Here is a 22,335-nt window from a genome sequence, read left to right as displayed (position 1 = left end):
CGCCATGTTAGTTCACACTGCAATTCAGAGAATCGGATCTGTCGAATTTACAACACGTCAATTCATCCACTTCTCCCGCAATACATGAAAGTAAGTGGCTGGTAGGAGAAGAATAGAGTAAGTTACCTAACACCTACAATGTGTATCTGATATGAATAAAACACGTTGTCAGTTTATATACTCTGTATGATGCACTGAGTGTTCTAATCACACTGGTGTGATTGTACTCATCAAAGGGTTAAAGCAATAAATCAAAACAAGAGAAAACAAGAGAAGAGTTTGGGTCAATGAAAGGTCAAACAGAACACAAGTTATAAGCATATAAATGGCAGACATGTAAAAATTGGGTATCACTCAACTCTACATGTTGTACAGAATCTAAAGAGATTAATGTGTGACTTGGTCAAACTCGAAAAAGGCCATTTTCATATCTCTCGACCAGTGAATGGCACTGTTCCTGAAACTGAGCAAACTTTGGTTAGCATGGATGCATTCAACTCGGCATGAGCTCCTGAATCAGAGGAAAAGTGTAGTTCCCTTTCGTCAGCAGGGAACTCCGACGCCTCGTCGGGGGAGTTCCCCTGACGAATTGGGATCACGCTAGGGAGACCAATTGCCTTCGAGTGAATTAAAACGAGCCAATGAACATTGGCATGCAAGGTTTGCATTCCGCGGCCCGCCTACCAGTGCGGGTATAAGGCGGAATCAAGCGCATACACAAACGCTTTCTGCTTCGGAGCCGACCGGTTGTGTCCTCTCTGAGTGAATGAGTTTTAAGATTGTATTTATCTTACGCTCTACGAGTCTGCTGTTTCGGGAAGGGACCTCTCTGTGTTGGTGAGACGGCGTTTCAGCGACCGCGCGATTTCCTGTCTGCCGGCTGCGTCTACACGCTGTTAATTCAAAAGCTGTTTTTACAGCTGGTAAACGGTTGAGTGCGCACAGCGGGCTTGCAGTTTCCCCGCTGTGTCGCCGCGTTGGGTCCCTGTGTGCTTCAGCACAATAAAGAGAGTAATTTCTTCCTGAAAGAGCAACACGAGTGAAGATCGGGTCCTTTTCAGGATGACGTTTCACTCGTGTGTTTCTGGATGCGATCGTTCCTGTCCTTATTTGACGGCCACGTTCATTGTTTCACATGCCTAATCAGTGTGTGAGACTGCGTTCGTGGGTGGTTCATATTCTCTCATGAGTGCATGACCACGTCGGCACGTTGTTCGTCTCCCCTTTTTAAAGGCTCGAGCCGCTCAGCGGGCCGTGTGCCGTCGAGCGCCGGTTGACAGCGTGGGTTGTCACGGCAACCCAGCGCGCGTCATTCGGCGCTCAAGATGCGTGGTCAAGATCAAGACTCGCGTGCCTCTATGAGGTGAGTCCCTTTGATTGTTTCCCGATCTAGTTTCTCTTCTGGTGCACCAGGAGGGGGCTACTTTGGCAAATAACATTGGTGATCTGAGGGTTACAGTGCGGAATGTCTCGCCAGGTGAAAGACCCTCATGAGCTTCCCACTCCTCTAGCGCATCACAAACATGCTGAGACTGTGTTCGTGGGTGGTTTGTGCTCTCTACATGAGAGCATGACCACGTCGGCACGTTTTCGTCTTGCCTGAGGGCTTGAACGCTCAGCGTGCCGTGTGCCAGCGATGGCCACGTTCACTGTCTTGCATGCCTGGTTGACGGCCATGATCGCTGTTTCACATGCCTAATCAGTGTGTTGAGACGGCGTTCATGGGTGGTTCATGTTCTCTCATGAGTGCATGACCACGTCGGCACGTTGTTCGCCTCCCCTTTCTCGTAAAGGCTTGAGCCGTTCAGCGTGCCGTGTGCCGTCGAGGCTTTGAGTGGGATTTTGGTCCTTATCATGAGGGACCAAGCATTTCATTCGGGGCCCCAGGGGAGGACGGATGTCGATTGCTACATCGGAGAGAGGGCTGTTATACTCTGAAAATGATGCTGAGTTCCTACTGTAATGGTGTGTTCTCATGCTGAAGGTTCAGACTTGACAGCCACACTTCCTGGGTCTAAAGTGCCTAGATGTGTGTGAAAAATTTTGGCAGTATGGAAGTATTTTGGTGCCAATATGGCAAGCCAAACATGCCTAAATCTGCAGAAGTTTTTCCTCTCTCACTACCCCTGCACATTCAGTGCACGTGGGTAGTTCTGACTCGGAGTAGAGCTGCGCTTTATGACTGACCGTGATTAGTCACAGCGCTGGCCTACGGTCAGACGATGTCCACACTGTGGTCCAGAAGCGCCTTAAAACCAGCCCGCTCGGAGTTCGTTTCCCCCCCAGCAAAAGGAGGGGAAATGACCCTGAGAGGAGCGACCCAGAGAGTGTGACGAAAACTGCTCTTTGGGAGTGTGTGTCATCACCACTCCTTCCCCCGGGGGAGGGCCGGGTGGAGAATCCTTTGTTAAATTTTTCTAGTTTCTGTTCCGCCGCCGACCAGCTGGTCGGTGGTACCCAAAACCTAAAAAAGAGCAGTTTCTTCCTCCTCTGGGTCATTCGCGGTTGGGACTGCCGAACATGCAGTCTCTCCCGCTCAAGAGTAGGACGTCAGTGTGCGCCACCCTCGGGTCTCGCCACTCTCAGTCCTCTCTCCCCAGCTCTCAGATAGCAGTGGCGCCACCTCGGTCACGCCACTCCTGTCTGTCGCTGGGCGGGAAGGCGAGACCAGCAGCCGCCCTCGGGCCTTGCTCCTTGTCTCCTCCCCTTCCCTCGCCAGGTGACAGACCGCAGCAGAACACTCTCAGGTCTTCTCTGCCGTCTGTCCCCCGGTGGAGGCAGGTAGGTGTTGTTCAAATACACACCCAGACCCCGCTCTCGGCCGCCACAATGCCACCAGAGCCGTGTCCCTGCCCCCACCTCGCTGCCCCTCCGCGGGTACACCGGTCGTGCGGGTGGGCTCGTTGCGGCGTCCACTTCACCCATGTGCGTCCAGTGGATGCCCCGGTCTTGCGGAAAGAGATCGACATCCTACTGGCGAAGGACGCGATCGAGCCGGTCCCTCCAGCCGATATGAGGTCAGGGTTTTACAGCCCTTACTTCATTGTACCCAAGAAAGGCGGTGGGTTACGGCCAATGCTGGATCTGCGAGTATTGAATCGGGCCCTGCACAAGCTCCCGTTCAAGATGCTCACGCAGAAACGCATTTTCGAGTGCATCCGTCCCCAGGATTGGTTTGCAGCGATCGACCTGAAGGACGCGTACTTTCATGTCTCGATACTTCCTCGACACAGACCGTTCCTTCGGTTTGCTTTCGAGGGTCGAGCATATCAGTACAAGGTCCTACCCTTCGGGCTGGCCCTGTCGCCCCGTGTCTTCACGAAAGTCGCGGAGGCGGCCATTGTTCCCATGAGAGAACAAGGCGTTTGCATTCTCAACTACCTCGACGACTGGCTCATTCTGGCACACTCGCGAGATGTGTTGTGCGATCACAGGGACATGGTGCTCCGGCACCTCAGTCAGTTGGGGCTTCAGGTCAACTGGGACAAGAGCAAACTCTCCCCTGTGCAGAGGATCTCTTATCTCAATATGGAGCTGGACTCGGTCGCCAAGACTGCGCGCCTCACGGAGGAACGCGTCCAGTCAGTGCTCAACTGCCTCAAGTCTTTTCGAGGCATGTCAGCGGTTCCACTGAAACAATTTCAGAGGCTCCTGGGGCATATGGCAGCCGCAGTAGCACCGCTCGGTCTGTTGCATATGAGACCGCTCCAGCACTGGCTTCGCGATCGAGTCCCGAGGTGGGCGTGGCAGAGCGGCAAGTTCCGGGTCAAAGTCACCCCGAGCTGTCGCCAAACCTTCTCCCCTTGGTTGGATCCTGGGTTTCTACGGGCCGGAGTGCCCCTAGTCCAGGTTTCCAGGCATGCTGTGGTTTTCACAGATGCTTCTGCCAAGGGCTGGGGAGCCACGTACAGAGGGCATGCAGTCTCGGGTCTGGGGACGGGGCCCCAGCTGCATTGGCACATCAACTGCCTAGAGTTGCAAGCAGTACACCTAGCTTTGTGTCGCCTCAAGGGGTTTCTCAGACACAAACACGTACTGGTCTGTACGGACAGCACTGCGACCGTTGCGTACATCAACAGACAAGGTGGTCTACGCTCCCGTCGTATGTCGCGACTCGCCTCCCACCTCCTCCTATGGAGTCAGAAGAATCTGAGGTTGCTTCGTGCCGTTCATGTCCCCGGGGAGCTCAATCCTGTGGCCGACGAACTTTCACGTCGGTCCCCCCTTCCGGGAGAATGGCGACTCCATCCCCAGGTGGTCCAGCTGATCTGGCGAATCTTCGGAGCCGCACAGGTAGACCTGTTTGCCTCTCCGGACACGACCCATTGCCAGTGGTATTACTCCCTGACCGAAGGGACTCTCGGCACGGATGCCCTGGCACACAGCTGGCCCCGGGACCTACGCAAATATGCGTTTCCCCCAGTGAGCCTTCTTGCACAAACTCTGTGCAAGGTCAGGGAGGACGACGAGCAAGTCCTTTTGGTGGCCCCGTATTGGCCAACCCGGACTTGGTTCCCAGAACTCATGCTCTTCGCGACAGCCCCTCCTTGGCCGATTCCTCTGAGGAACGACCTTCTTTCTCAGAGTAGGGGCACCCTATGGCACCCGCGTCCAGACCTCTGGAAACTCCATGTCTGGTCCCTGGATGGGACGCAGAGGTTCTAGATGGCCTACCACAGGCAGTGGTAGATACCATCTCTTCAGCTAGAGCCCCCTCTACGAGGTGCCTCTATGCTCTGAAGTGGAACCTGTTCGTCGGCTGGTGTTCTTCCCACGGGGAGAACCCACGAACTTGCCCGATCGGTGTCGTGCTCTCCTTCCTACAACAGGGGTTGGAGCGAAGGCTGTCTCCCTCCACCCTCAAAATGTATGTTGCCGCAATAGCCGCGCATCACGATGTAGTTGAAGGTAAGTCCGTGGGGAAGCACGACCTGGTCATCAGATTCCTCAAGGGTGCTAGGAGGCTAAATCCACCTCGCTACTTGCACCCTGTACCCTCTTGGGACTTAACTTTAGTGCTCAAAGCGCTCCAAAGTCCTCCTTTTGAGCCTTTGCTGACAGTCAAGCTTAATATCCTGTCCATTAAGACAGCACTCCTGTTAGCATTGGCTTCTTTCAAGAGGGTGGGGGATCTGCAGGCTTTTTCGGTCGATGAATCGTGCCTAGAGTTCGGGCCCGGCCTTTCTCACGTTGTGTTGAGACCCCGGCTCGGATATGTGCCCAAGGTTCCTACCACTCCCTTCGCGGACCAGGTAGTGAACCTGCAAGCGCTGCCCCAGGAGGAGGTAGACCCAGCCCTAGCTTTTCTCTGTCCCGTCCGGGCCCTCCGGGTTATATAGACAGAACGCAAAGCTTTAGGACCTCAGATCAGCTCTTGTTTGTTATGGAGGCCAGCAGAAGGGGAAGGCTGTCTCCAAGCAGAGGTTAGCCCACTGGCTAGTGGATGCTATCACCAGGGCTTATGAGTCCCAGGGTGAGCCCTGCCCACCCAGGTTGTGGGCTCACTCCACTAGGAGTGTTGCTGCTTCTTGGGCTCTGACACAAGGCGCCTCGCTAACAGACATTTGTAGAGCTGCGGGCTGGGCGACACAGAACACGTTCGCTAGGTTTTATAGCCTACGTGTGGAACCTGTTTCCTCCCGAGTACTTGCTACGGCCAGTAATTAGAGGGAATAGGTGTGTCGGCTTGCGACGCCATTCCGTGAGCGGATACGTGCGTCTTTTTGCTCTGTTGGTTACCCAACAAACGGCTAACCTCGTGAGTTCCTCCATCACCCCCTCCGGTGCCAGGCGTTGCGGACCGCCCGGCACCAGGTCTGCTACCTTCAGTAAGGAGTTGCTAGTAGACTGGGTGTTTTTCCAGTGGTCCCTGCGGCGACCCATGATTGCCACGTGCAGTTCAGCCGTGTCTTCCCCTTGACAGACTCATTCTGTCGTCCTTGTTGAGTATGCTCCTCATTCCTCCGGACTGGGACTACCTTCAAGGACTGCCATATGTTTCACTACCCTACGTGGTTAGTACATATGTGTATTGAGGGCTTTCCTCTAGGCTGCCTCAGCTTCCGCAGCGTCCCCCCCCCCTATTATATCCTTGGGGTCGGACACGCTTTCCCAGTGTTATCCAATATCCACTGATTGGGTCTTGCGGAACAGCAGTGTGATTCCCTAGCTAGCTCCCGCAAAATTTCTGGAAACTGCTGCAGGGCTGTAGCTTAGCTGGGCGCTGGAAGGGGCCAGCACCATGGCGTTTTGGTAGGGATCCCAATTCGTCAGGGGAACTCCCCCGACAAGGCGTCGGAGTTCCCTGCTGACGAAAGGGAACGTCTCGGTTACGTATGGTAACCCTCGTTCCCTGGACTCAGGGCAGGGAGACGCCTCGTCCCGTCGCCATGCTGCTGTACCTTCGCAGAGGACTGGACACCGTTCGGCTCCTCAGCGAAAAGCGTTTGTGTATGCGCTTGATTCCGCCTTATACCCGCACTGGTAGGCGGGCCGCGGAATGCAAACCTTGCATGCCAATGTTCATTGGCTCGTTTTAATTCACTCGAAGGCAATTGGTCTCCCTAGCGTGATCCCAATTCGTCAGGGGAACTCCCCCGACGAGGCGTCTCCGTTCCCTGGACTCAGGGAACGAGGGTTACCATACGTAACCGAGACGTTTCTAGGTCTTACGGTTCAAAATGATCAGTCAATATACAGACTCTCCTCTATCTATGTGCCAATTTTCTATGGGCTGCCATTGACTTTCATTCAAGAATATTTATAATAAAAATCAGAAGAAGAATTTGGGGCCAAGCACTGAAGTCACAGCAAGCACATCAAACAACACAGGGAACAGTCATGAAATCTAAGGCAGATTATGAGAGAGATCACGTTTACATCCAAAATCATAATAAATCATGATGGAATTAATCCAAACTACAAACTGTAGTTATAAACTAAATGACCCAGGTTCAGTCAGACTTACTGAATAGATAAAATACAATTTTGTCTCACTACATGTACAGTTTGTATCAAGGATGACAGATGCCTTTTTCATTTGCATCCAAAATGCGGGTGTTTGTAAAGTAAATTTCCTCTGTAACAGAGGAGGAGTCTGAGAATCTGACAGATATATAAAGAGTGTTTGTGTCAGACTGAACAACACAAACAGTGAGTTACAGTGAGTTTATTCTTCATTTACCTCACAGAACATTCTGACATTTAGATTGAAAAAATGTAAATGTTTCTGTTATTTTTGTCTAGATAAATCAGACCTCTGCTGTGATCTACTGAGGAGAGACTGAGAAGATGGCAGTAAGTTCATCAACAACTCTACATTTCTAGAGAGGGTTTCAGTGTGATGTTCATCTCTTTCTCTCTGTCTCGTGTAGTTGATGGTGTTCTTGGCGGTTATTCTCTCTGTTGTTCTGGTGAGCGGGTGCAGTGAGGATGGAGACATGCCGGCCGACTGTTCTGACCTTTATAAAGCAGGACAAAAGCTCAGTGGGATTTACACCATCTATCCAGCAGGAGACGTTCCTGTCTGGGTTTACTGTGACATGGTCTCAGATGGGAAAGATGAAGACAACGGAGGATGGACGGTACGAATGTGACTTTAGATCATCAAACACACATCAGAACATACATTATGAATCATATATTCTATATAAACCCATCACAGGTGTTTCAGAGGAGAATGGACGGCAGTGTGAATTTCTATCGGCCATGGAATCAGTACAAGAGAGGATTCGGGACTGTGGAGAGTGAATACTGGCTGGGTAAGATCTCACAGTGTGTGTCCGTTTGTGTGGATGATCATGTGTTTGGTTGAACATGTTCTTCATGTGTGTGTGTGTGTGAGTTCAGGGCTGGAGAACATGTACCAGCTGACACGTAACAGAAAGCACATGCTGAGAGTGGATCTAGAGGACTTCACTGGAAGGAAGGGTTTTGCTCTGTACTCGTCCTTCTCTGTGGATTGTGAAACTGACGGGTATAAACTGCATGTTTCAGGGTTCAAGGATGGAGGAGCTGGTAGGACACTTTCATTCACATTCAAGAAATCACACTCAGTTGAGTAAATGTGCACCTGATGTCCTCAATGATGCTCTTCTACTCTGCAGGCGACTCTTTATCTAGCCATAATGAACAGAAGTTCTCCACCTTTGACAAAGACCAAGACTCCTGGGCGAAGAACTGTGCCAAACAGTATCTCGGGGGATTTTGGTACGCAGCCTGTCACCGAGCAAACCCCAACGGTGTGTATTTAGGGGGGGAAGATCCCACCATTTTCGCCATTGGAGATGTTTGGTACACCTGGAAGAGTAATTACGCTGTTGGTATGAAAACCATCAGCATGAAGATCAGACGTGTGTCTTAGACATTTGAAGAAACATTACAGAGTTTCTTAGAAACAAAAAACAAAACAATCAAATTAAGGTTTTGGATTTCCTTTCCTCTGTTAACTGTGAAACTTAGTAAACCATAATATATATGGTAACTTGGGATATATGGCTGTTGTTTTGTGTAATCTCATCAATTTATTTTCTTTTTTGTTTTTGGTCACTTTTAAATCTACAACTGAAACAAATCAACAATAAACTTCAATAAACTCCAGCAATGAAAAGCATTATGTGTTGATGTGGATTTGTTTATCTTCACAATAGACCTCAGAAACAGTAAATGAGGAATTCAGTTCAACTGTTCATAAACTGATTTACTTTCCCTATAAATACAATCCTAAAGAAACAACGTGTACGTTTTTCTTAATACAGATATCACTGTTTATTTGTCAGCAAAAGTCTTACACCACATTTTGCTGCATCCAGCGGATTTTCCTGGTTTGGAAATGTTTCTTGGTTGTGCAAACGTTAAGGAAACATAAAATTTTATCAAATTGCAAAAATGAAAATGTTACTTTTTAATGTTCTCTGAGCATTCCAAAAAAATTCCTGAAATTAAACATTCCCTGTTACTGTAGCTAGGTGTGTGTATGTGTTTATATAGGCCATACATTTTTTTATTGTATGGAAAGAGAACATCTCAATTTACTTTGAGATGTAAATTGAGGATCCATACTTGGTGTTCTCCTCTCCCTATGGAGGATCCCTTTACCACTCTACAGATAAAGCGTTGTCGGGAAACTCAATTCGCGTATCTACCCCAAATTGATAAAAATAAAATAAAATTCTGTATCAAAAATTATAAGGAAACACCAGTACTTTGTTTAGGCTTGGTTTGTAGGGAATTACAAACCTTGCGTACATATATATATATACATATATTCAAATGCACATAACTATAGAACCAATTCTTAATGTGCATGTGAACGCCATCAGCGTTTCTCACAGGTTTGCGTTTAAAGTTTGTGTAGAGAGAATTGTGTGGTGTCGTCTTAGCGGCCCCTAATTTAATAACAAATGATCGGTGCGACGGAAGCGAATCAATCATAACTAACCTTAGCTAGAAAATAACTTTACTAAAGAACCGCTATAAAGCCAAAACAATCTCTGTTACCATAAATTATACGTTTATCTCTGTAAAGCTGCTTTGAAACAATCTACATTGTTAAAAGCGCTATATAAATGAAGATGACTTGACTTGACTTATTTGACGAAGAATTGAAGCAAGATTATACTCTTATTAACACTTAAAGACTACTGTCACTAATAAACAAGTCCTGTATGGATTCTGTTTTCCATGTGCTCACATATTATAGCTTACAGTAATGAATGGATATACATTTTGTACGAACTCTTTTCACAATCCACAGAGAAAGACGAGTACAGAGCAAAACCCTTCCTTCCTTCAAAGTCCTCCAGATCCACTCTCAGCATGTACTTTCTGTTACGTGTCAGCTGGTACATGTACTCCAGCCCTGTTCTCACACACACACACACACACACACACACACACACACACACACACACACACACACACACACACACACACACAAAGAATGTTCAACCAAATCACTGGACATGAACACCAAGTATAGGATAAAGTACAATCAGGCGGTATTTATCACAAAATAAACCCTGACATCTTGATTAGGACTGACCTGAAGTGTAGAGGTCTTTTATCATCCTGAAAGAGCTTATTTTGAGAAAATAACGGGCTAACTGTGCTTTAGCCCTTTTATTATATGCCTACTTACCACAGAAGTAAATAATTGGATATGGATTATTTTTAGCCCACTAACACAGTTTTCTAGAAAGCAGCTTTGAGCCAAGACAGGTGAACAAGTTCAAACTAGACGGAAAGAGTCATACCACTGATTACAAGACTTATCACCACATCAGTGTTGACATTTAATATTGATTCATGTTGAAACGGTTTTAAAATCGTACCTATTCATTAAAATGCTCAAAACAGCTTAAAATAATGAAGACCTCAGACTTCACAGTGTGATACTAAAGACTGAAAACCTCGGTGGATTTACAAACTCCAGATATTCAGATAAAAAAACGACGCATCTTACCCAGCCAGTATTCGCTCTACACATTCCCGAATCCTCTCTTGTACTGATTCCACGGCCGATAGAAATTCACACTGCCGTCCATTCTCCTCTGAATCACCTGTGATGGGTTTATATAGAATATATGATTCATAATGTATGTTCTGATGTGTGTTTGATGATCTAAAGTCACATTCATCCTCCGTTGTCTTCATCTTTTCCATCTGAGACCATGTGACAGTTAACGGGCAATTCCACGCAAAACTGTCACATCCATAACGCCAACACAATACCATGGCATTGTGTTGGCGTTATGGATGTGACAGTTTTGCGTGGAATTGCCCTAACCCAGACTGGAACGTCTCCTGCTGGATAGATGGTGTAAATCCCACTGACTGTTTCTCCTGATTTATAGACATCAGAACAGTCGAATGGCATGCATTTACAGTCACTCCTCAATACAACCGGGAGAAGAACCACCAAAAACATCTACACGAGACGGAAAGAGAGAGATGAACATCACACTGAAATCAAGGTGGAACCGTCTCTAAAAATGTAATTGACACAATGAAGGAAACCAGTGAACTTACTGCCATCTTCTCAATCTCTCCTCAGCAGTTTCACAGCAAAGTAAAGGTTTTGATCTAAAAATTTGTTAAAAATTGTAAGAACTTCTGAATGCCCAGACTGTCTATGTTAAATGTTGGAGAATAAAACAAGAACTCAGGGGCACGAAATCTACTCAACCTTTAGTTTTTTTTAATTCATCCATCCCTTGTAATTTGGGTGAGGAATTCGACAACTGTCTGACATTTGACCAACAATTCAGTACTGTTGTAGGTTCAAGTTTCTTCTATCTTCACTCTCTCTCTAAAATCAAACCTTTTTTCTGAGGGCTATCTAGAGGTTGCTATCCATGCTTTTATCATTTTTCAACTGGATTATTGCAACTCCCTCTACTACTGCATATCTAAGACCTCCCGCCTACAGAAGTTTGTAAAAAAGAACTCTTCTGAGATCCCTTCATTGCCTGCCGATTCATTATAGAATCAAGTTTAAAATCTTTCTACTTGTTTACAAATCATTTAATAATCTAGCCCCTTGTTATTTGACAAATCTACTCCACCCCTAGACACTCCCATGAGAGGACTAATATCGGAGGGCAAATTCTTCCTTAAGATCCCCAAAACCCGCCTGAAGACCAGGGCAAATAGAGCCTTTGAAGTGTCTGGCCTCACTCTTTGGAATAACCCACCAGATCACATTAGACCGGCTTCCACTTTATCTGAGTCCAAACCCTGCCTCAAAACTCATCTTTTCTCCATGGCTTTTAGTATATAGTTCCGTCGGTTCTTTGCTGCTTTTAAATGTTTGCTGTTCATTTAGAGTGTACTCTTTATTTTATTTCATTGTACAGCAGTTTGGTCGTTTTTAAATGTGCTTTATAAATTGACCTTGACCTAGGGTTTTTTGAGAATGCTGTTATAAGTCCTAAAATTTACAGGAATGAGTTTGTAATAGAATGCGGTTGTCCCTCCTGTAAATAATCAAACTGTTTATGAACATAACCGTATTAACCCTCTGGAGTCTGAGGTGTTTTCTGGGCACTGGAGGTGTTCTGACATGCTCTGACATTTGTGCTTTTTTCAGTTATTTATAAACATGTTAATGGCAAAGGTGTAAATTCACTCTATATAGCACAAACAGGGCTACCAAAATATGTGATCACCATGCATGTATATTTTTTTATTTTTAAGAGAATAATGCTTATGCGTGGTTATTGAAAAAATGAAAAATGAAAGTTGCTGAAAGAAGACCTCAAAACTCATAATAAATATGCATGAATAAGACTTTTGAGAAATGGATGTTCTTCCTTCGAGTTCTGGCTTCAAAATTATGTGAAAATAGTCTTGCTTTATCGTTCAGATAAAACAATACATTGATTTAAATTGATGTAAAACAGGTTTTGCTTGGAAAGCCATTATGCGAGTGGGCGTGAACGAGGAGTGGTTTACACCTTGGAATACAAAATGTCCCACCCATTATGCATAATGACTCTGCATAATTAGCCATTCATTCAGGTGTGACTCTGACTGACTGAGCCACAATGCAAGGACAAAAAATTAGAAGAAGACTTATATTGACCATTTAAGATTTTGCTTATCTATCTTGTAAATATGTTTTGCTATTTTATTAAAAAGGTTACAATTACAACAATAATTAAAATTTCAACAATATTTCTAGTGTACTCTTTCTTTGTAAAAAAAAAAAAGATTATAGGCCTACATTTTAGGCCTATCTATGTATTCATTAGTTTGAATATAGCCAAATTGGAACAGCTAACATCTTAGTTGATGACTTTATTTTATATACATATATAAAAATTGCTAAACAAAAGCTTATTTGATATATATATTCAGTATATTCTACAGTAAAAACTGTACTCAAATCTAGTCAACAAAATGTTGTCTTTCATATTTCGCCTGACTGTAACGTTGTTTTTATGAAATATTAGGGCATATAAATGTTAATTTGCAGTTTAATACGTATTGCTTATACAAATAGCCTACATTTTATTTCAACATATTTCAGTCGATTTTTACTCATCTCAGTATAGTAATACAGTTTGCTAAAACATCATCATTCATTCACACACGCGATTTAAATTTAAACTGTCTTTATGCGAGCTGTGGTAAACAGCGCGCATCTCTGCCGTTCATTCATCAAAAACAGAAACCCGATTCACGTGAGAAGAAAAAAAAAACTTACAGTATTCCTCAGCTCGCTCCTCAATATACCCGCACTTCTGAGGTAGGCTACTTTTTTCATCAAAAGCTTATGTGGCAGTATATTCTACAGTAAAAACTGTACTCAAATCTAGTCAACAAAATGTTGTCTTTCATATTTCGCCTGACTGTAACGTTGTTTTTATGAAATATTAGGGCATATAAAATTGCAGTTTAATACGTATTGCTACGTACAAATACGTACAAATAGCCTACATTTTATTTCAACATATTTCAGTCGATTTTTACTCATAGTAATACAGTTATTCACACACGCGATTTAAATTTAAACTGTCTTTTTGCGAGCTGTGGTAAAAAGCGCGCATCTCTGCCGTTCATTCATCAAAAACAGAAACCCGATTCACGTGAGAAGAAAAAAAAACTTACAGTATTCCTCAGCTCGCTCCTCGATATACCCGCACTTCTGAGGTACTTTTTTCATTATTGTTATTGCTCACAGCGCTGCTGAGACGGTGTTAAAGTAATGATCTGAATAAACTGATATGTGGGCGTTCACAGGTTTGCTTGGATTGCCTCATTCATTTGCGTTTGAATAGTGCGCGCTCTCCGTAGGCGGAGTCACATTACATTTGAATTAGCTCTAATGAGGTCGACTGGAATCGCTCTCTTTTAATACAGATTTCTTAACATGAGAATATTTGTTTTTTATATAAATTACTTCATTTAAGAGAACAGAATTCAAGCTTCATGCCTGTATGTCTGTTTGCCTGTTTGACTGAGTATTCGCCGAGTAACTGACCGAGTTATTGTTCATTTTCGGACGCGTTTCAGAATGGACGACACTGGCAGATAGAAGGCAGAACTCGCATCACGTTTATTTTTCTTTATTTGGCAAAAAGCACAACACTTTGTTTTTATTGTGAGTATACACAAAAATAATACACATTTAACAGAATCGATTGATGTATGAAACTTGTTTTGTAAAATCAAAGTCAAAAGAGTATTTTGGGTCTCAATTCAACTCATAAGGAAAAAAGCGAGCAGATCACGCCGGCGTGATCTCCGACCTCTGAGGGTTAAGGACTGAAATACCAGACTGACAACAGCCATATTCTGCTGCTATATGAACATGGCCAAATTAAGATGAAATTTTTGGTTCCCCAAAGAAACATTTAGTAATCAGTTCTTGAAGGAACCATTTTTTACTAGTATGAAGGACATTTTTAAAAATCTAAAGAACCTTTTTCCACTATAAAGTGTCTTTTGATAAGATTCCATGGATGTTAAAGGTTCTTTGTTCTTTATGGATATATACTTGTCCTCTATTTCTGTCAGCTTTGGAGAATATATGTGAAGAAAACATGACATTTCAGTGCACTGGAATGATTTTGACACCATATGGCCATCCAAGCTCAAACTCATCTGATCGACACACACTATGAGTCTGCCTGTGAACCCTGTTGTCCGTCAACAGAGGGAGCCCTCATTCAAGAATATGCAGTTCATGGCATTTTTAGATCCTGCCAGTAACTGTTGTTTGGTGGTTATTAATGGAAACGCATCAGAATCAGAAAGAGTTTTATTGCCAAGTATATTTACACACACAAGGAATGTGTCTTGGTGACAGGTGCTTCCAGTGCAGTTGGAAAGTACTGGCATACAAAGGAATTACACAATAAAATTGTATCTAACACGATAATAATATTTTAAAGAAGAACGAAATTTAAATAATGCAATATAGTACAGTGAGAAATATATTCTGTGTAATAAGTTTAATGAATGTACAGATATGTTATTAACAGGAGTACAGATTGAGATGTTATTTACACATGTAGAATTTTAAGATGTTATGTGCAAATGGACAGTTATGATATATGATGTATAGTTATGATGATTTCAACTGTCCAGACTGAATATAGCCTGAGGGCAAAAACAACTGCTCTTGTGCCCGGCTGTTCTGATGCTCAGTGCTCTGTAGCGCCGGCCAGAAGGCAACCGTTCAGAGAGAGAGTGGGCTGGGTGTGAGGGGTCCGGCGGGATTTACTTAGCCATTTTTCTCACTCTGGAGTACAGGAGGTCCTGGAGGGTTGGGCAGGGGGGAACCAATAGTCTTCTCAGCCGTACTGACTGTACATTGTAGTCTCCATATGTCTGATTTGGTAGCTGAACCAAACCAGATAGTTCTAGATGAACACAGGACAGACTCAATGACGGCTGAGTAGAACAGTTTCAGCAGCTCCTGTGGCAGATTGACCTTCCTCGGCTAATGATGGAAGTACAACCTTTGCTGGGTCGTTTTTGAGTCTATGTGAGTTTCCCATTTCAGGTCCTGAGAGATGGTGGTGCCCAGGAACCTGAATGTCACAGTGCTGTTCATGATGGTGAGTGGGGGGTTTCTCCTGAAGTCCATGATCATCTCCACTGTTTTCAGCTCCATGGTGGTTGTGACTGAACCAGACAGCCAGCTGTTCAACCTCCTGCCTATAGGCAGATTCGTCTGTAACTCGTCTATTGTGTTGTCTGCAAATTTCAGGAGCTTGACAGAAGAGGGTCTTTTGAAGTGCAGTCGTTTACAGTGATGAGAGCGCTGTACAGTTTACAGTGAGAAGAGCAGTGGGGAGAGAACGCAACCTTGAGGAGCACCAGTGCTGATAGTGAGGGTCCTGGATGAGAGTTTCCCCAGCCTCAAAAGCTGCTGCCTGTCTGTTGGAATTGAGAGCTGGGTCAGTTGTGGGAAGATCAGGCATGATGGAATTGAAGGCCGAACTGAAGTCCACAAATAAGATCCTTGTGTAAGTCCTGGTCTGTTGAGATGTTTCAGGATGTAGTGCAGTCCATGTTGTCTGCATCATCCACAGACCTGTTTGCTCTCTAGGCAGACTGCAGGGGTCCAGTGGTGTTCAGTGATGTTCTTCTGGTAGGCTAACACTTTCAAATTACTTCATGACCACAGATGTGAGAGCCGCATGTTTGTAGTCATTAAGTCCAGTGATTTGGTTTTTTTTGGGGGGATCGGAATAATAACAGAGATTTTGAAGCAACAGGGAACTTCAAACTGCTGTTGAAGATCTGCCTGAAGATTGGGGCCAGTTGGTCAGCACAGACTTTTAACCAGGCAAGTTATTTCAATAAGAATCCACTCGATTTCGAGGTCAGAAATTTTAGATTTCGTTTTTGTTCAAGTTGGTCACGCAAATTAGCCGCGTTCAACAACAGAAACTTATAGTGAGTTGTGCTTCTAGCTAGTACCGCACAAAATAAATATATATTTTTAACCCTTTCTAATGCATGAATTATGATAACCTCAGTCAGTATTTTTCACCCTATGTGTTTTTATTGCTCTAAGGGCATGTAAAACAAGATTTAGCCTAAAAAGGTTTTAGGGTTTTTTTTACACATTTTTTTAAAGAGATTTTCAGATGTCCACTTGAGTGGACAATATGCGTTTATGGTTTAAACTGAAGATATACTGTATTAAACATATTACAGTAATAACACAGCAATATTGTGTGTATTTAACAAACCAATCAATAAAGTTAAATAAAATCATTTGAAAACTATCAAATATATACAAAAAAATATAAATGCAAAATATTGCAAAGGCAATTGAACTTAATACAAGTTGAACTTCGCGTATCTTTGATATCAGAACATGAGGACGTGATTCCATCAGAGATCTCTACAACCTGTCAAGGTACAACTATCAAAACCCAACTCCCCAGCTAATAGACTTTTGTTATAAGAACATTCTCCAAATATTCAGTGTTGGTTCTGGGAACGTGAAAAATGTCCAGGAACGTGTTTTACAAAGTATAATGTACCTCAAACGTTCTTTCAACTTAATTTTGATTTAAAATTAAACATTCTAGGAACATTGATTTGTAACATTCCAAGAACATAAAAATGTCCAGTTTCCTTAATGTCATTAGAATGTTATTTAAAGGTTAGTGTGATGTTCCTGAAACATTCTTTCAATCATCTTTCGAAAGAGTAATAAGAACACAAACTACAACTTTATTCAGACACAGCCTTAGATGAACTGAAGATAAAAGACATTAACTCTCTGAAGATCTGATTAAACAACTCCACAAACAGCATTACCAGCTTCACTTATCACTAACCAGACTGACTTTATTTCTGTCAGACGTCTACAGAAGATCTTATTGAGAATTAACAGAGGTTTAGATGTTGATGTCTTATTGAAAATGTTTCGTTTGAGGTCACTATTATGGGGATCAGTGTTTGCTTTAGTTGGGCTCTTGACCCTTGACTTTTATTAAGTTGGTGCTTTATCAGTAATCACAGGTGTTCATGGAGAACATTTCTGCATTGATAAAGTCCATCCTAGTCTGTCCTGCCATGTGATTGGCCGCATGGTGTGCCCATCCAAATAAAGTCCTGCCCCAAATAAAGATTCGGCTCTCCCCGACAGAAGTCGGCTCTTCTTGTTCACTACAAAGAATCTCGTTCGCGAACGACACATCACTTGTTTTCAGCGTCTTCCTTTACTCTGTGTCTTCTTTGGACTCCTCTACCCTGCTCACCACATCCCTGCACCCTTGTATTTCAATAAATCACTGTTCACCATCCATCTTCCTCTCCTGTGTCTACGTACTGTAACACATACATTATGTAATCACATTACTTTTTTTATGTTAATGCAAATTATATTCTAATAACACAAATACATTTATTTACAGTCAAAAAAAGTTTCTGCAGATTAAGTATTTTCAAGAACATCAGTTACAGTAATAGTATGAATTGTAGCTGAAATACAGCTAGTGATGCATGAGGTCCACTATAGTGGACAGATGATTAACCCTCTGGGGTCTGAGGGGTTTTTGGGGTCCTTGAGATGTTCTGACATGCCCTGACATTTGTGCTTTTTTCAGTTGCTTATAAACATATTAATGGCAAAGGTGTAAATTCACTCTATTTAGCACAAACAGGGCTACCATAATATATGAACAACTTGCATGTACATGTTTGTATTTTTGATAGAATAATGTTTATGCATGGTTTTTTCAAAAACAAAAAACTAAAGTTTCTGAAATAAGGCCATAAAACACATTCTAAATATATGTAAATAAGACTTTTGACAAATGGATGACGTTGCCTAGAATTTTTTCTTCAAAATTATGTGAAAATCATCCTGCCTAATCATTCACATAACACAATACATTGATTTAAATCTTGTAAAACACTTTTTGTTTGGAAAGGCCATATGCGGGTGGGCGTGATTCACACCTGTGGAGTCAATGGGGCCCGCATAATGAGGCTGCATACGTAATGAGCCTTTCATTCAGGTGTGTGAATGAGCCACAAAAATGCAAGGACAATATATAACTGGTTTGTTGTTTTTTTCCACAAATTTTGCTTGCAAATTGTAAAATATCCAAGGTAAACATTTCTAGTAATTGTGCAGTTAATTGTTCTCATACTGTATTTTCAGATTTGGAATATATTCTCTTCCCAAATGTGTCACTAATAAAGCATAATAAAATTATTTAAAGAGAAGGCTTATAATGACCTTTTAAGATTTTGTTTACATCTATCCTTATATATATATATATATATATATATATATATATATATATATATATATTATACAATTAAGGTTATACAATTACAACAACATTTAAAATTGTAACAATATTTCCAGTGTAATCTTTCTTTGTATTCGCGATTCATATTAAAACAGTATTTTTGTCAGCTGTAGTAGCTCCACAACAGCACGCATCTGTGCGTTCATTCATTCAAACGCGATTCATATTATTTAAACAGTATTTTTGCCAGCTGTAGTAGCTCCACAACAGCGCGCATCTGTGCGTTCATTCATTCAAACGCGATTCATATTATTTAAACAGTATTTTTGCCAGCTGTAGTAGCTCCACAACAGCACGCATCTGTGCGTTCGTTCGTTCATTCATTCATACACAGAAACGCAATTCATATTTAAACAGTATTTTTGCCAGCTGTAGTAGCTCCACAACAGCACGCATCTTTGCGTTCATTCATTCAAACGCGATTCATATTATTTAAACAGTATTTTTGCCAGCTGTAGTAGCTCCACAACAGCACGCATCTGTGCGTTCGTTCGTTCATTCATTCATACACAGAAACGCAATTCATATTTAAACAGTATTTTTGCCAGCTGTAGCTCCACAACAGCACGCATCTGTGCGTTCATTCATTCAGATTAGAACAAAGCAAACAGAACTGACCTAATTCCTCAGCGGGATCCGTTTGCTCCTCGAAATGATACTTCCAGAACTTCTGAGGTAAATTTTTGCAGGATTATTATCAAGATAGTATTATTCCTCACAGCATCGTAAAGTACATAAGTCTGAAAGTGAACTCGCGGTGTGTTATCCAGCTGATGTGGGCGTTTCACAGGTTTGTTTGGATCGCCTCACATTTGCGTTTGAATAGCGCGCGCTCTCCTTGGGCGGAGCACATTAAAACTTAATTAGCTGAGATGAGAACGACTGACATCTCTCTCTTTGCATACATATTACAGAAACTGTGAATATTTGTTTTTCATAAAAATTACTTCATTTAAAAGAAGAAAATTCAAGCTTCATGCCTGTGTGACTGTATGCCTGTTTGACTGAGTATTCGCTGAGTTACAGTTCATTTTCGGACGCGTTTCAGAATCGACTTCACTGACGGAGAGTAGGCAGAACTCGCATCATGTTTATTTTTCTTTATATGGAAAAAAGCACAACACTTTGTTTTTATTATGAGCATACACAAAAAAAAATACACACTAAACAGGATCGATTGATGTATAACACAAGCATATAAGATAAAAAAATTTTTTTTTATTTTTTTTTTTTTTTGCACTCATACGGAAAAAAACGAGCCTATCGCGCCGGCGCGACAGCCGACCTCAGGGGGTTAAAGAAACAAACATCTCTGTTGTGATCTACTGAGGACAGATTAAGAAGATGGCAGTAAGTTTTTCTGTTTCCTTTTTGTCAGTCAGATTCTTTAAGATGGTTTCCACCTTAATTTCAGACTGATATTCACCTCATTCTCTCTCGTGCAGATGTTATTGTTGGTGGCTCTTATCCCTGTTTTATTGGGCTGTGAGTGCAATCCTGTAGACAAGCCGGTCGACTGTTTTGATGTCTATAAATCAGGAGACTCAGTCAGTGGGATTTTCTCCATCTATCCAGCAGGAGACGTTCCTGTCTGTGTTTACTGTCACATGGTCTCAGATAGGAAAGATGAAGACAACGGAGGATGGACAGTACGAATGTGACTTGAGATCATCAAACACACATCAGAACATACATTATGAATCATATATTCTATATAAACCCATCACAGGTGATTCAGAGGAGAATGGACGGCAGTGTGAATTTCTATCGGCCGTGGAATCAGTACAAGAGAGGATTCGGGGCAACCGAGGGCGAATACTGGCTGGGTAAGATCTCACAGTGTGTGTCCGTTTGTGTGGATGATCATGTGTTTGGTTGAACATGTTCTTCGTGTGTGTGTGTGTGTGTGTGTGTGTGTGTGAACAGGACTGGAGAACATGTACCAGCTGACACGTAACAGAAAGTACATGCTGAGAGTGGATCTGGAGGACTTCACTGGAAGGATTGGTTTTGCTCTGTACTCGTCCTTCTCTGTGGGTCCTGAATCTGACGGGTATAAACTGCAGGTTTCAGGGTTCAAGGATGGAGGAGCTGGTAGGACACTTTCATTCACATTCAAGAAATCACACTCAGTTGAGTAAATGTGCACCTGATGTCCTCAATGATGCTCTTCTTCTCCGCAGGCGACTCTTTATCTAGCCATAATGGACAGAAGTTCTCCACCTTTGACAAAGACCAAGACTCCTGGGCGAATAACTGTGCCAAACAGTATCTCGGGGGATTTTGGTACAGAGCCTGTCACAGTACAAACCCCAACGGTGTGTGTTTAGGGAGGGAAGATCCCACCCATTACGCCATTGGAGATGTTTGGTACACCTGGAAGAGTAATTACGCTGTTGGTATGAAAACCATCAGCATGAAAATCAGACCTTTGTCTTAGACATTTGAAGAAACATTACAGAGTTTCTTAGAAACAAAAAAAACAAAACAATCAAATTAAGGTTTTGGGTTTCCTTTCCTCTGTTAACTGTGAAACTTAGTAAACCATAAGATATATGGTAACTTGGGATATATGGCTGTTGTTTTGTGTAATCTCATCAATTTATTTTCTTTTTTGTTTTGGTTCACTTTTAAATCTACAACTGAAACAAATCAACAATAAACTTAAAAAAACTCCAGCAATGAAAAGCATTATGTGTTGATGTGGATTTGTTAATCTTCACAATAGACCTTAGAAACAGTAAATGAGGAATTCAGTTCAACTGTTCATAAACTGATTTACTTTCCCTATAAATACAATCCTAAAGAAACAACGTGTACGTTTTTCTTAACACAGATATCCCTGTTTATTTGTCAGCAAAAGTCTTACACCACATTTTGCTGCATCCAGCGGATGTTCACCGAAAAAAAGTGAACATACTGATATCAAGAGAAAGGCCTGCAAGATTTTGCAAATAAATATTAGATTTTTCTGGTTAAAATTGCTTTTTAAAATTCACAAAATACAAACACACACACACACACACACACACACACACACACACACAAATGTTTCCAACAATATATAATATAATGAACACCAGGTTTGTTGTGCCTTGTAGGCATAAGCTATGCGCAGTGCTGGGTAAAATAATAATAACAATAGATAGCAGTATAAATCTTCCAAAATATTTCAGTAACAACCAAGCTAGAGAAAAATATATTGATTATCATGTTACTTCAAATGTTTCCATTCGTTATGATGATATGAAATGAGATAATAGTAAAAACATGAAGCCGTTTGGTGTGTTTTGCTTTTCAAATTTTCAAATGATACATTCAAACGCGATTGCGCTGCAAAATCTGATACATTCAAACGCGATCGCGCTGCAAAATCTGATACATTCAAACGCGATCGCGCTCACATATAAATCATTATGGTTACCATACATATCTACGTTTGACCAGATATCCACAAACACAGTAGGCCTAACAGTAAACACGGGTCTAAATATTATAATATTCCCCATATATCTAGCAACAGTTCAACTGCAATGTGACATTT

At 42.7% G+C, this 22,335-nt stretch overlaps 2 protein-coding genes across 2 annotated transcripts; both read left to right on the top strand.

Moving 5' to 3' along the window:
• Nucleotides 1-7,376: 7,376 nt before the first annotated feature.
• Nucleotides 7,377-8,362, top strand: LOC308688780 (microfibril-associated glycoprotein 4-like; the record flags this gene model as incomplete). The annotated part of the gene is made up of 4 exons (XM_081362144.1): nucleotides 7,377-7,583; nucleotides 7,664-7,760; nucleotides 7,849-8,016; nucleotides 8,106-8,362. 4 exons carry the CDS (start codon nucleotides 7,377-7,379, stop codon nucleotides 8,360-8,362), a joined length of 729 nt encoding a protein of 242 aa, XP_081218270.1.
• An 11,773-nt stretch (nucleotides 8,363-20,135) lies between these two features.
• LOC308687996 (microfibril-associated glycoprotein 4-like) lies at nucleotides 20,136-21,231 on the top strand (the record flags this gene model as incomplete). Its single annotated transcript, XM_081360812.1, has 5 exons — nucleotides 20,136-20,141; nucleotides 20,237-20,440; nucleotides 20,521-20,617; nucleotides 20,718-20,885; nucleotides 20,975-21,231. The coding sequence occupies 5 exons, from the start codon at nucleotides 20,136-20,138 to the stop codon at nucleotides 21,229-21,231; spliced, it is 732 nt and encodes a 243-aa protein (XP_081216938.1).
• Between the last annotated feature and the right edge of the window lie 1,104 nt (nucleotides 21,232-22,335).

This window comes from Scardinius erythrophthalmus (genome assembly GCF_964197995.2).
Source record: "Scardinius erythrophthalmus genome assembly, chromosome: 3".
Lineage (NCBI taxonomy): Eukaryota > Metazoa > Chordata > Actinopteri > Cypriniformes > Leuciscidae > Scardinius > Scardinius erythrophthalmus.
Note: the sequence above shows the minus strand (reverse complement) of the source record. Positions and strands in the feature narration are given on the sequence as shown.